The 13,732-nt window shown below is 57.7% G+C and overlaps 1 protein-coding gene across 1 annotated transcript in view; it reads left to right on the forward strand.

Annotated features, from left to right (window-relative positions):
• The window catches only part of LOC119155490 (phosphatidylinositol 3-kinase regulatory subunit gamma), an 82,126-nt gene that overhangs the window by 11,400 nt on the left and 56,994 nt on the right, over positions 1-13,732 (forward strand). Inside the window, exons 5-7 of the mRNA XM_037404246.1 lie at positions 3,605-3,736; positions 6,529-6,730; positions 7,060-7,145. Coding sequence (XP_037260143.1) covers positions 3,605-3,736; positions 6,529-6,730; positions 7,060-7,145 — 420 coding nt within the window. The remainder of the gene's footprint in view (positions 1-3,604; positions 3,737-6,528; positions 6,731-7,059; positions 7,146-13,732) is intronic.

Below are 13,732 nucleotides of genomic sequence, written 5' to 3' on the forward strand. Positions count from 1 at the left end.
CCTGCTGCACCCTGCTGCCCGAGGGGCCATGGGTGCTGGGCAGAGTCTGCACCCCATCACCCACACGTTGGCCAGGCATGTGGGTGCTGCTGTCACCTGTGGCCACACACAGGGGACAACTGGTTACCTGCTCAAGCCTCATCTTCAAAACAAACCCCCCGCCACCTCCTCCATGCCACCTCTTGGCTAAACATCCTCCACATTTACCGAAACTCTGGGCTTACTCACGCCTTGCCGGCTGGCTGCAGCTGCCGGGAGAGGTCCTGCTGCTTCCTGCCCAGCCTGACTCAGCCCAAAGCCCTGTCACCCCTCTGCCTCTGCTGGGATGAGGAGTCTCGCATCCTGGCAGGAGGAGGCTGGGAGCACCCATTGCTTTTCCCTCTGGGCCAGTGATCATCCTGTGCGCCCTCTCCCCAGCCCCAAGTTTATTCCTGCTTTTCATCCCCCATGGGCAGCGGATGGTCTCCACTGGTCCCTGGCTGCTTGCTTGCTCTGCTGGCAGGTCAGCAAGCGGGTTGTGTGCTGGAGGGGGTTGGTGTAGGGTTGAGGTTGGGGTTTTGGGGTATTTTCCTTCTATTTGTGGCAGGCGGATGGAATCCCTCTGTCATTCCTGTGGGGAAGGGATGGGAACATCTGGAGAGCAGCAGGAGAGCATTGACTCATCCTGCAGCATCATTAACTTCTTATAGCTGGTTATCATCTCCCTCTGATAAGGAGACAGCAGCATCGGTGGGGTCAGGCCGGCAGTAATTGGCTGGGAAGTCTCCAGGGTTAACCCTTCCCCAGCCTCGCCAAGCTGCTGGGGTGCAGCTGGTGCCCGGGAGCAGCTTGGAGCACCCCCAGCTGTGCTCTCAGCATCATGGGGAGCCCAGCTCACCAAGGCAGGGGAAGGAGGGGAGCTGGGGCAGGAGAATGCCACTGCATCTCTAGGAGGATGCCATTGCATCTCCAGGGGGATGGGGGCAACAGGCTAATGGCTATTTCTAGCCAACATGCCAAGGAAATCGGTGCCATCAGCAGTCAGTCCCTCTAGCAGGGTGTGAATCCCCCTGGTCTCCCCATCATGCCTCTCTGGGTGTAAAGATGTTTTTGAGTCTCGCTTTGAAACCGGCTGAGCCTTCCCTTTGAACACCCCTCCAAGCTCATGCCTAATGATGCAAATGAGCTAATTAGGCCACGGCAGAGCCTGGGGCTGATCGCCTGGGGCCAGCGCCCGGCAGCGGCCCCTTCCCTGCACAGAAACAGCTTGTGGCTGCTCTCCCCAATCCACGCCAGCATCCTTAAGGCCAGTGACAAGTCCCTGCAGAAACCTCCGCGGCGGGCAGGGGAGAGCAGCCAGGCTCGCCCTGGGTGAGGAGTTTGGGGTTTGCCCAGTGCATCCCACTGATGGGAGCAGCTGTCTGCAATGCAGCTGCTTGCCCAAGCAACAAGACTCCAAGACCCCCCCAGCAGCATCCCTGGGTTTTAGCCACACACTTGCGGGGTTTGAGCCCCAAATGGGGGTTGAAGCATTTTGTGGGATCCCTGACCCCGCTCTCCTCCCCCTGCCCAGCTGGAGCCAATCTGACAGCTCATTTCTGCAGGGCAAGCGTTAGCAAAAATGGGGACTTGGCTGTCATTCCCCTGCAAACCCCAGTAGAAATAAACTTTTGGCCAGCTGAGAAGGTACAGAAGTGTGGCTGGGAGATGGGAGCATCAACATGGACCAGCGTGGGGCTGGAGTGCAGCAGGCGAGAGCTGGCACAGCCCTGCCCCCCTCGAGGATGCCGAGGGCAAAGTGGCCCATGGGGTGATGCTGTGACATTGGGGGGTGCCAGAAAGGGAGCACCCACCTTTGCCCTGGGTCGCGTTTGGCCACGCTGGACAGCTGCCCACCGCAGCACGATGGCATCTCTCCCGGCTGTCCCCACACTGCCCCAGGGCATGGTTCCCAGGCCAGCCTGGTGCTTGCTCCTGAAAATGAGGTAGCGTCTCCAATGGCTGGGTCAAAGGCTTTGCTTTGGGCATTGGTCAATCTGTTTTCTCTCTGGTCTCCAAGCTGAATGGCAGGCACTGTTCATAAGGGACCCGCCATGGCTTCTTGTCCCTGAGCAGGCGGAGGAGGAGGTGGGCAGGCTCCTGGGCTCTCCTGGATACCCCTAGGAGAGGAAATCAAGGTCGAGTTGCCCCAAACCAGCCTTTCCCAGGCATCGGGGTGCTGCTCCCCATCCCAGCCCTGCTGACCAGCTGCCTCCAAAGCCTTGCCTTCAGAAACAGCTTTCCTCTGCTCTTTTGGCTTTATCACCCCAGAAGGGAGTGCAGCCACACACAGTCAGCTGAAATGGTCGGAGACTCAAGGCATTTTCTGCTGGAAAATTCTGGGCTGGGAGAGGGAGCATCTCCCAAAACAGCACCTATTTCAGTAAAGCTGCATTTAGAGGTAAAGACTCGGACAGGGGAGGGAAAGGGAGCCCAGAGCAGGGCAAGTCCACCATCTACTTCTCAGTCACAACACACTGGGCCATTTGAGACCTGCCTGACACATCATCTTCAAGAAGGTGCAAAATTTGCTTTTTTTTTCAATATTCTCATTTAGAAATGAGAAATTCAGTTTCTGCAAACGAACCATCTCAAATGATCCCTAATATCTTGGGCTTTTTTATTAATCCCCTATTCCCCCCACCCCCTCCCCAGATTTCTCCTACAAGGAGAATTTCAAAACATTGTGTTCGGCTCCAGTTCGAATCAAAGCCAGATTTTGAAACGTCCAGATCTTTGCAAAAGGGACCATCATTGTCCGGGCAGCCACCTCCCGGCTCGGCTGGGCTGAGAGAACTCCAAGACAAATGCATGAGGCAATATCACAGGGTGCTGAAAGGGCTCTTCCCCCTGGACCCTGGTGAAGCAATGTCCCCATGCCAGCCCGGCCACAGGGCCCAGACAGACACTTCCCTGCCAGACCGTGGGACATTTCTGCTCGGAGTGCTGTCCCTGTCCAGAGCCCTGGTCCCTGGAGCATCCTTTGCCACTTCCCCTGGGGCAGCTGCCTTTTGGAGATGGGAGAAGCGATGTCAACTGGGACATGCTCACAGCATTTGGGGCACTTCCACAGCATTTCAGGCTTTCTGGGGGATGACATGGGCCTCTAGCAACTTGCACTGCCTGGGGGCCATCAGCCCGTTCCACGGATGCATTTTTCCAAGCAGTTCCTCCAGGGCTGGGGCTGGCACATAGTGTCTGACCCTGATGGCTAGTGGGTCCCGGGGGCAGCCACTCAGCCCATCCCATCGTTAATATCCTGCAGTGGGACCCCAGTGGGATGGTGAAAGCCCTTGCTCACCACACTGGATGTATAGTGCACACAAAGCGGAGATGCTGCCTTGTGCTCTCCGTGGGCACATGGAACTCAGGGTCAGTGGAAACTGGGGAAGGAATATTTGCTAGAGGGAGGGGTTGGCAGTGAAATCATGGGCTGCCACACCTGAGAGATGAGGGCACGGGTGAAGAAATTGGTATCCATGTCCAGAGGAAGGGAGGAAGGCCCACAGGGATGGAAGAGCTCCGAGCTCCGCACCAGAGGGGCAGCACCACGGTCTAAGGGCTCCTGCTGGGTCTTTCCCTACAGATGCCTCAGCTGTGGACATGGACCTGTACGATGCCCAGACGCTGGCAGACACCCTGAAGTGGTACCTCCAGGAACTCCCATCACTCCAGATCCCTCCAGCTCTCTACACTGAATTGGTCCACATGGCTCAAGGTAAGCAGGCTCGTCTGCTGCCTTGCCCAGGAACTTTGTGGGGCTGGAGGAGCTTTGGGAAGCCCCTAGAAAGGTTCCCCAGCATCTCCAGGGCTGCTCCTGACCCCATCCCCTGCCTGATGCTCCATTAAGGGCAGATCCTGAGGACCACTGGGAACATCCCCCGTGCCGGAGTGGCACACCAGCTTTTGGGAGATGAACCAGGAAAGTGAAGGGGAGACCCAGTGGGCAGCTTCACCCCCGCCACAGCATGGTCCTCTCCTGCTGCAGTGCATGGAGGAGGAGGTGCTGCCTGCCAGGATGGGCGGCTGCCAAGGCTGGGTGATGCTGGCCCCAGAAGAAAGCATTATTATAATATTTTGGCTCTGCTGCCTGGGAATTTTTTACTGTAATCTTGTTAACTCTTGGCTTTATATGGGCATAGAAAATTCTCTGCTTTTTCAGCTTAGTGCCATTAGGAAGTGTCTTTAGGTCCCTGCAAACTTTCCAGCCTCTGTGCAAATGTACGAGACCATCAAGGTTTTGGTTTTATTTGATTTTTTTTTTCAAATAAACAGGGCAGGGCTCATATCCAGGTCAGGAGAGTTCACAGTCCACCCCAACAGGGAGCCTGGACCAAAACCCATTTCAAATGGGTCCTTGCAGAGCCACTCAGCCCCCGCGCCAGCCCAAGGCCCTGCAGGCGTCACCAGGCACACATGAAGCCCTCGCTCTGTTGAATAGGACCTGAACCCCTTGCCACCTTCCAAACCAGGATTTCCCCTTTCACAGCAGCTCTGGTCTCACTGCCAGTCACTGTGGTATCCTCCATCCCCACTTATCGCCTCCCCATCCTAAGCCAGATTAGTGCCTGGGCAGATCATGCTCTTGGCTGCCTTAAGAGGCACTAAAAGATCACCCGTGCCAGACCAGCGTGACCCTTTCCTACTATGTCCAGGTGGGAAAAGGCCACAGGAACATCATGGTCTCCTGCAAGGCAGGAGGGACACACAGAGATGAGGGAGAACTTAGACCCTGTCCTCCCTGCCCTGCACAGAGCCAGAAGAAATACCCCTGGGGCCAGTGGCACCGGGACGATGCCTTCTCCTCACCCATCAGAGAGAGGAGAAATCAAAGGCTGCTTCCTTTCCAAGGATAAAAACGCAATTAGGAAGCAATTAGCTGGGTTGCCTCGTTAAACAACTTCAAAGGGAAGCGCCTTTCCCTGCAGCCTGTGCCAGAGCAGGCTCTGCTCCTGGCACAAGGGGTGCAGGAGGAGGAGGGGGGCAGGAATGGAGGCGAAACTGATGGGGATTTCTCTGGGGCTTAAAAAAAAAATACCCCCTCCCAAGTCTTTCAGGAGATGGTGCTGGTTTCTGGCAGTCTGCCTCGCAAGCAAGCTCCTTCTGCCCTGCTCGAGGCTGCGAGGTGGAAAACATCCCCAAATTCCCCCGTTGGCTGCGGACCTTCCTCCTGCAGCATCCCCTGGGTGCAAAAAGCAGCCAACTGGAGTGGGGGAGGCCTGGAGCAAAGCCGAACATCCTGCAGGAGCAGCTTGTTGGATTCAGGGGCACACAAGCACCCCATTTCCATCCCTGCTTCAGAGGGGATCCCAGGACCCCCCACCCCTCTGGCACACCCCAGCCCCAAGGACAGATGCCAGGAGCCAGCTGGGCATCAGCCAAGCCTCAGCCCTGGTGCAGAGCCGTGGGGAGCTGAGTCAGCCCCAGCCAAACTGGGCTTTGAAGCTGGCTGAGAGCAACACAGCCCTGGGGAGCTCCCTGTCTCCTGCAGATGAAAGGGCCAGGCCAAGGAGGGGATGATGGCTGGGCAGCAGCTGTTTCCCGTACGCAGGGCAGGACCGCAGTCCCAGGCCACTGAGCTCACAGCTCACAAGACCGGGGAGCCCTGGCCAAGGCTGCCAGAGGGTACCAGGGACATGGGGGACACTGGTGGGAACATCTCAGGGTTGTGGGCTGCTTAGGGCACCTGTCAGGGGGGTTCTGGAAGCATCACCTCTACAATGTGCAACACTATCAGGTACCTGCTTTTATTCACATGGGCAACTCGGCTATCACTGGAAGTAGCTGTCCCCCAGTCAGCCCTCCCTGCTGCTGCGTTGCAGGGAGTAAGAAAGACCACACTGGGTGGACTGCAGGGACCTTGCTACAGCTGTGCCTGTAGCTTTCAGACCAGGTGCAGCTTTTTTTCTGCTAAAAAACCTTATCATTCCCAGCGTGGGTTTTTTGCAGGGGAAGGCTGAGCCTTTAAATTCAGCAGATCTTCAAGTTGCTGCCTGTTTCCCCACCTCTGCTTTGCTCTGCCTTTTCTATGGCTTTGCTGCGTACCAGGGTAGGGCTCTTGCTGTTCTCTGTTGGAGCAGCAGCAAGGGGTGTTTATATGCCACCCCTGCTAGGTGAGCAGCTCAGCTCTCCATCCTCCCTTCCTCTCTGGCTGTGCTGAGAGGAGGAATGTGCTAAAGTTGCCCTACAGTCTGATCTGGGGCAGTGAGCAGGTAAATGGGGCTGGCAGCCTCCAGCGAGAGGGGTCTGAGAGCCCCAGGGCATCAGCTCTGTGTGCCCTTGTGTCCCTGGAGTCCCCACACGTCCCGCAGCCCATCTGTGGGAAGGGATGGGCTGCAAAGAAGCAGTCACGGCTTCTGGGGGAGAGGTTGAGGTCAGGGTTTTCCAGGGCTCTGCAGGGAGTAGAGACCCGCCACAGCTTGTGCCGTGCGCTGGGCTCCCCTGAGAGGCAGGGGGATGCCCTAACCTCCTGAACTGAACTTTCTTCTCTTGTTTCCCCCTCTGCTGCAGAGACCCCTGGCCTGGAGGAGTGTGGCCAGCGAGCCAGAGCCCTGCTGTCCCCCCCAGCCCTGCCACAGCCCCAGGCACTGCTCCTGCGCCAGCTCACCCGTCACTTCTGCCGCATCTGCCAGGGCACCCGCAGGAGCCGCCTCTCACCCCGGCTCCTCGGGGAGCAATTCGGGGAGCTGCTTCTCCGCCCTGCAGCATCCAGGTGAGGTGCCCCTGCCATGCGCGGGATGGGATGGGTGAGAGCAGGATGCCCTTAGCCAGACACAGCCATGCTGGCCCCCAGCTAACCTGCTTTTGGGGGTGACAGCCCACCAGCGGCTCAGCCCCGGGGTTTTCTGATGGGGATGGCCAGACCTGAGAGCCCCCATCCCAACCAATGCTCTGTTCTGATGGTGACCAGGTGTGATGTCACACATGGGTCTGGAGATCCCACAGGAGATCCATCAGGACAGCAGGCTGTCCCAGGGGCGTGGGGGTCTGTGGAGGGGCTGAGCTCCTGGCACCCTCATGGACCCTGCCTTCTCCCCGCAGTACCGAGGTGAGCCCTGAGCTCCGTGCAAGGATCCTTGAGTCCCTCATCGTGGCCGGCGAGGCAGCGGAGGTGCCAGCGGTCCCTGGTAAGAGATGCCCGGCTGGCGGCGGAGGCAGGACAGTGGGGGTGAAATCTGGGGAGGCAATAACAGCAGGGCTCAGGGCGGTTTCGGTGGCCTCTGTGGTGACAGGGAAATACCGATGTCCCTGTGGCAGTGCCTGGGCTGTGCTGGCTCCCTGGCCAGGCACGATGTTCCCATTTCCCTCCCTCCTTTCTCTTCAGTGAGACTGGGTTTGGGGCATTTCTTTGCAGCCCCTCAGAAGGTTTGCAGATGTTTTCTTGCTTAATGTCTGTGTCACTGCTCTTTGGTCCCAGCATGGTGCAAGCAGGTCCTGCTCTCCTGTTTTGAGGGCTCAGTAGGTGTGGGTGCTCTTGGTCGTGGGCAGCTTGTTTCAGTGAGCAGGGATCTGGCTGCAGTCTGGGAAGAAAAAAATATTGACACAACTATAAAATGGCAGGATGGTGCTTGCTACGGGATCAAATCCGGGTTTATGATTTTTGACTTGCATTTAGTTTTCCTGTGTGCAGTTGTGCTGTGTCCATTGATGCATTTCTTCTTCCCCCATGGGGCATCCCCTAGGATGGGCACTTGTCCCCCACCTCTCCATAAGTGAGAAAGAAGCTGGGAGTGTGAGGTTTTCTGCAGATGTGAATGACCCCAGCTGGCCTTCACCCCCCCAGGACTGCAGTTCTGCCCCTTTTATTACCAGCACCTCTTTGCTCTTCTGCCCTGGGGGTTGAAGCCCCAGTCTGCTGCTGGCCACCTTCTCCTGCCATGTCCCTCTTGTTTGGTGGCATATCATGTCTCATTGGTGTCTAGAACCGAAGTGTGTGCCCCTTGTGCCCTCTGCAGCACTCCAAGGACAGGAGGCAAGTGGTCCATCTAGGCAGGGATGTACATGGAAGGGAGGAAGGGTGCTCAGTGGAGCACAGGCCACAGACCTTGAGGACCACAGAGATGCATTCCTGTGGAATCCCATCTCCAGGCAGCCACCGAGATCCCTATGTGTCCCTGCACTGAGCTGCCTAGACCCCCAGGAGGGACAACTGTTTCCAGCCCTCCTGCTTGGAGATCTGTCAGCGTTGGTCCCAGTGAATCCTGTCTCTTTGTGATGTGTCTGGGTCCTTGTCATCACCCTGCCTCCCTGGGGGGGCGGCCGGGCCAGGCAGGATTACGACTCTTAATATTACTCATAAATCAGCCCTTTCAGACCTGTCATCTTATTTATTGCTCTCCCCCGAGCTCTCGCCCACAAGTCTGCAGAGATCCATGTGTCTCTTCCACCCGCTGATCGAGATGTCGGGTAGCTGCAGCCCAGTGCTCCCTGGGGCCCCTGCTGCCGTCCCCAGACCCTGTGCTGCCACCAGGTGCCCCCAACCCAAACTGAGCAGAGGGGTTGTGCAGGATCCTGGGGTCCTCATCCCCTTTCTGGGTTAAAAATCTCCCCTATAAGCATGTCCCCACATGGGCACCCCACAGCTGTGGGGCAGAGCACGGGGCGCCTGGGCTCGCTGCCCCACCGGCTGCTTCGCTGTGGGACTTCAGACAAGTCCTGCCACCTCCCCTCTCTTCTTACCTAAAAGCAAGGATATCATTACTTGGCTGTCATCACATTAGGATGTTGGGAAGCTTAATTAAAAGCCTGCAAAGTGTTTTTGAGAGCTGCGGATGAAAGGGGCTATATATAAAGTGCAAAGAATTATTATTAGCGATGGGCCCGTGCCCCGGCCCCGCTCCCATTGCCCTGGCCCCACTCCCCCGTGTCCTGGCACCGTGATTATTTTTGTGCGTGTGTGGAGTTGTGGTTTTATAATTATACATGTAAAATAGCTATAAATACCCTGCAATAACACGGCGGGTGTGTGTGCATAGCACAGGAATAGGAGTCAGTAGCTGACACGGAGGAAACCGCAGTGTGACCTCATTCTGACTCAGGCGTAAATATACCTCGTGCAAGCGCACAGCTGGGGGCTTTGGGGGCTGCTCGGGGGCTGCAGGGACAGTGGCTGCCTTGGCAGTGAGGGTCATGTTTTGGGTAAGGTCCAAAGCTGGTTGCTAGCCCCTGGGAGGCTCCTGTGGGGTTGGGGTCTGTCCTCTCCCATGTGTCCTGGGGCTGATGGTGGAGGCTGAGATGTGAAAAATCTTCAAGAATAAAACTGTAAATTACAAAATCTGGTTCCTGGAGGGGCTCCCTTGGGTGGTTCTGCTGTTGTTGAGGTTGTGGCATCCCTTCCCGCTGGCACTGTTCCTGGGGGGTCTCTGCAGTGGCCCATGGATGGGCTGCAAAGGGGATTGGAATTAGATGGATCTGTGAAGTCTCCTGATGGGCGTTCCTGGTGACCGTGGGATGCAGCATCAGGGTCATGCTGGAGGCACTGGTTTGCATGGGGCCGTGAACTGGTTTGCATGGGGCAATGACCCAGGTCTGGTGCAAAGCTGAGACAGAGCCTGGGGCTGAGTGACCGCATCGAGGCCACCTTGCTGTGCTCTGCAGCAAGCTCCCAGCACTGGGCAGCCACCCCCAGCCCAGGGGCATGGGGACATTCCCCAGCCTCATGGGGATGCAGGGGGAACACAGAGCCCACAGCAGGACCCCAGAGACCAGGGGAGCCATTTCCCAAGTGGGATGAGTGGGCAGGGGAAGGCAAAGGGAAGAAGTGATGCAAATACCAGCTCAGCTGAAGGAAGATGACTTCATCTCCTTTTCCTCTCCTGGTGCTATTTATAGCCACTTTAATTTACTCCCCTTTGCTTTATTATCTCTCTAGCAAGCCGTTAGCCCTCAGACAGCAGGATGCCTTTACTCACCATACAGCACAGAATTCTGGAAAAAAACCCACCAGCACAACAGAAAAAAACCCAAAAAAACCCCAAACCCCAAAAGCAGGGGTGGGAGACAGGGAAAGGCAGCAGAGCATGGGGGGCAGGAGCACTGCTGTCCTGTGGTGTAGGTTTCTGGAGAAAATGAGAGGATTTGAGCTTCTTTTGGGGAAAAGAGTGAGAATCAAACAAGAGACACATCCCCTTCTTCCTTCAGAGCAGTGGCTGGAGGGGACAGGACCAGCAGCGCCAGGGTCCCCTCCCCACCCCAGGACAGAGGCCACTGTTTTGCTGGGCCCTGCTAAGGCAGGCATCCCCTCCTCCCCAGGACCCCCAGGCCTGCCCCACTGTACCAAGGGCAGTGATAATGCCAGTGGGTGCGGACTGGGCTCCAGCATGCAGCCGAAGCACCTTGGAAATACTCCCAATGAGCAGGTCTGGCAGCCCTGTGCCACAGCGAAGCTGAGGCATGGCCTCCCCATGGAGTCATTCTCCCAGCAGCTCCAAAATCCGGTCCCTGGCAGGGGTCTGTCCCCAGAGGCCCAACCCTGAGTCCAGCACCGTGGCACCCCACACCTCTGTGCTCAGCAGGGATGGAGACCACAGGGCTGCGGTGGTACTGGTGGTGGGTGACATCCCGTGGTGTGACACACTGGGCACTTCCCAGTCTGAGCCCCATGCAGGCACCTCTGACAGCATCGCTGCCAAGGAGGACTGCCACGTTAAACCAAATTAGAAGTATCTGGCTTTGAAGTTTTTTAATTGTTTTCCTGTTTGCTGCCTTCTGAATCCAAGGGAAAAGCCCATCCTCTCACTTTCCCCAGCTTAGATGTCAGTGTGTCATCGTGGAGATAGCAGACTCGGATGTGCAGGGTGTCAGGAGGGAGCAGAGAGCTTGCCAGGAGGGGCCAGCCTGGGGGATGCAGACCCCTGCCTGCCCAGGATACTGGGGGCTGCGTCCAGGCACTGCCCTGCCAGCAGGGGAGAATCCTTGTGCAGCTGCAAGCATCCCACCACTTGGCCTGGCACATTGGCTGCAGGGTGCTTCTGGTCTGCCTTACCCCTTGGTGTGTCATCCCCCTGGGACTGCCGATGGGAGTTAAAGACAGCCAGGAAAAAACCCCAACCAAATACCCCTGGGTAGAGGGCAGCATGGGGAAGTCATGGCTGAGTGGTCCCCTGTGCCAAGACGCCTGGTTCTGCCTCCCCTCATCTGAAAATAATACAGAGAAAACAACACCAGGGAAAGGGTGGCAGGGAAGAAAAATAGAGCCAGAGCCTCTGTGAGATAGGGAGAGCAGCTAAAAATAACAGATCCCCAAAGGCACAAGAAGGAACATGACAGAGATCCACATTCCTGCCATCCCAGAAGGTGGCTTTGTGCCTCCCCAGCTGCTCTGGCCATAATGCCACCCCAGCCTGGTGAATCTGGAGAGGGAAATGCCTCCGAGATGGGCAGCAGTGGGGAGGTGAGAGGTGCAGAGCAGGGAGCGATGCTTGCAGCAGAGGACAGGATCCCCCAAGCACCCAGGGTGCCCAGCTGGGAGGCAGCTGCTGCCTGACCCACTTGCAGGCAGTTGGCGGGCAGTGGGATGCTGCTGGGAGACCCCAGGGGTGCTGCCTCCACAGCTAATTTTAGACTATGTTCAATTAATCATGGAGCAGGAGGGAATCATGGCAAGCCCAGCCTTTGCCGGTGCCTCTGCCAGCTCCCCTGCCTGCCCTGTGCTCCTTGCTGGGAGGGCCTGGGGGAGCCAGGGCCGGGGCGGACCCTCACCTTCTGATTTTGAGCTGAGGAACTAGGAGCAACCCTGTGCCATAGTACCCTTCCTTCAGCCGGCTTTAAGTGGCTGGGACAGCCCTGGGAAGCATGTCCCGCGGCAGCCTAGGCATAAGGGAGCGGGAGGCCTCCCTCGGCATCACCTCGTGCCTCAGTTTCCCTTCCTGGCTGGCAGAGGTGGCCTTTGCCAGTGGGGTTTCTCAGGTTGCCTCTACTGCTCCAAGCAGGCATTTTCCTGGCATGCCAGGGCTCCTAGATGCTTCCCTGAGGTTGGGAGCAGTGACACGTTTCAGCCAGCTCAGACCTCTGCTGTATGCCCCAGTGGCAGCCCCTTTCCTGAGGGTCACCAGCTCTGTTCCCTTCCCATTCCCAAGCTCTGCAGGTGGCCGTGCCCGGCCCATGGCACAGTGCCACCATGAAAAGCTGGGCAGGAGCAGCTGCACTGTTGGAGACCGGCAGCTTCCCTGGCACAAGGAGGGATGCTGGCAATGCCATGGGTAATACAGGGTGACAGTCCCATGGACTCTCTCCCTATGGCAGCCACAGCCCTGCTCCATCAGTCCTGGTGTCAAAACGTGGCACGGTCCAGCCCTCCCCCGTGACAGGGGGAACGGCTCCCGACGGAAACGCGGCTAGGCTGGGATTGAAACCCTTTTCCTCCCTGCACCGCGTGGCCGGAGCTGATAAGGGGCTGGATAACCCCAAGCATTGTGTGTGCCGCCGGCCCGTGACCCGCCAGGGGTTTCACTGCCGGAGAGGAAACGTGGCAGCTCGGCCAGCCGGGACTCAGGGGGAGCCTCCGTGTGTGCTGGGGCCTGCCATCGGGGCAGCCGCCTTCTCTTTCTGCCGCCATATGAAGTGTTGGGATGGCTCTGCCAGATCCTCACCGGTGCAAGCCCAGGCCACGGTGCCAGCTCCTGCTGGCCAGCTCCCAGCTCTATGGCCATGGAAGCTGTTGGGTTGGAAAACCTGGGGGTCCAAGGGATTGTCCGGCATGGCCAGGGTTTTTGGCCCTCGTGGCTTGCAGGGTTCGCTAGATGGGCCTTTGCACCTGGGACACCCCTGCCTGCTCCTGAGGACAGCTCCCGGAGACCCGTTTTGCTGAACAAACCCTTCCCATCCCAGATGGAGCCACCAGCTTTTCTGTCACAGTCCGACCAGGACTGGCTCGCTCCTCATGCCGACTGCTCGCTGAGCCAAACTGCAGGAGCGTGCGTGCCAGCACACATGTCCTCTCGGCTCCTGCCCTCAGATGCTGTCTGGGCTGCAGTCACTGTTTCTGCTGCAGTGACTATGGCTAAACACCACCAGTGGCTTCACAAAAGATGGGGAGGGTGACAAAGCACCGGTCACACTGCCAGCCACAGCCAGTTTTCCAGCTTGGCACCAAAGCCAGGAGCATCCTCTCCTGTGCGGTGGCATTTCTGTCCCCTGCAGCCTGTCTGGCAGCAGACAGGCAGCGGCATGTTGCCTTGCTGCCCTTTTGGTCAGGAGATGCCAGAAAAGGCCAGTGCGGTCCACAGGGGATCTCATGCTGGAGCGGGAGGGCTAAAGGGCAGATGATCCCTCTGAGATCCCGCTGGCACCCCTGGACCCTGCCTTCCTTGAAAGCATCCTGGTCTTTCTCCAAAGGGGTGGGAGAAGGCAGGCTGCCTGGCAGGCACACATGGGCTGCTCTGGGGAAAGGCAGGATTTGTGCTTCCAGAAGGGAAAATGAGTCACAGGGGGGATGGCAGGGCTGTGCCAGCAGCTGAGCGTGGAACCGGGGTAAGCAGTGACTGTCGGCTGCTGTGCGGGAGGTCAGGCAGAAGTGCTCTCACCGGCCTTGCCGGCTTTAAAATCTATTAACATCATTTTGCCGTTCGAGCTGAGAGCCGCACAGGCAGCAGAAACGTTCAGGCATGGCTCAGATCAGAGCAGGATTTCAATTACAGTAATCAAAGGTGACACAGATAAGAAACCCCTGGTCTATGAAGCTGCAACAGCTGTCCTCTGGCTCAAACCAGCACCC

The sequence above is a fragment of the Falco rusticolus genome, chromosome 11, assembly GCF_015220075.1.
Source record: "Falco rusticolus isolate bFalRus1 chromosome 11, bFalRus1.pri, whole genome shotgun sequence".
Taxonomy (NCBI): Eukaryota; Metazoa; Chordata; class Aves; order Falconiformes; family Falconidae; genus Falco; species Falco rusticolus.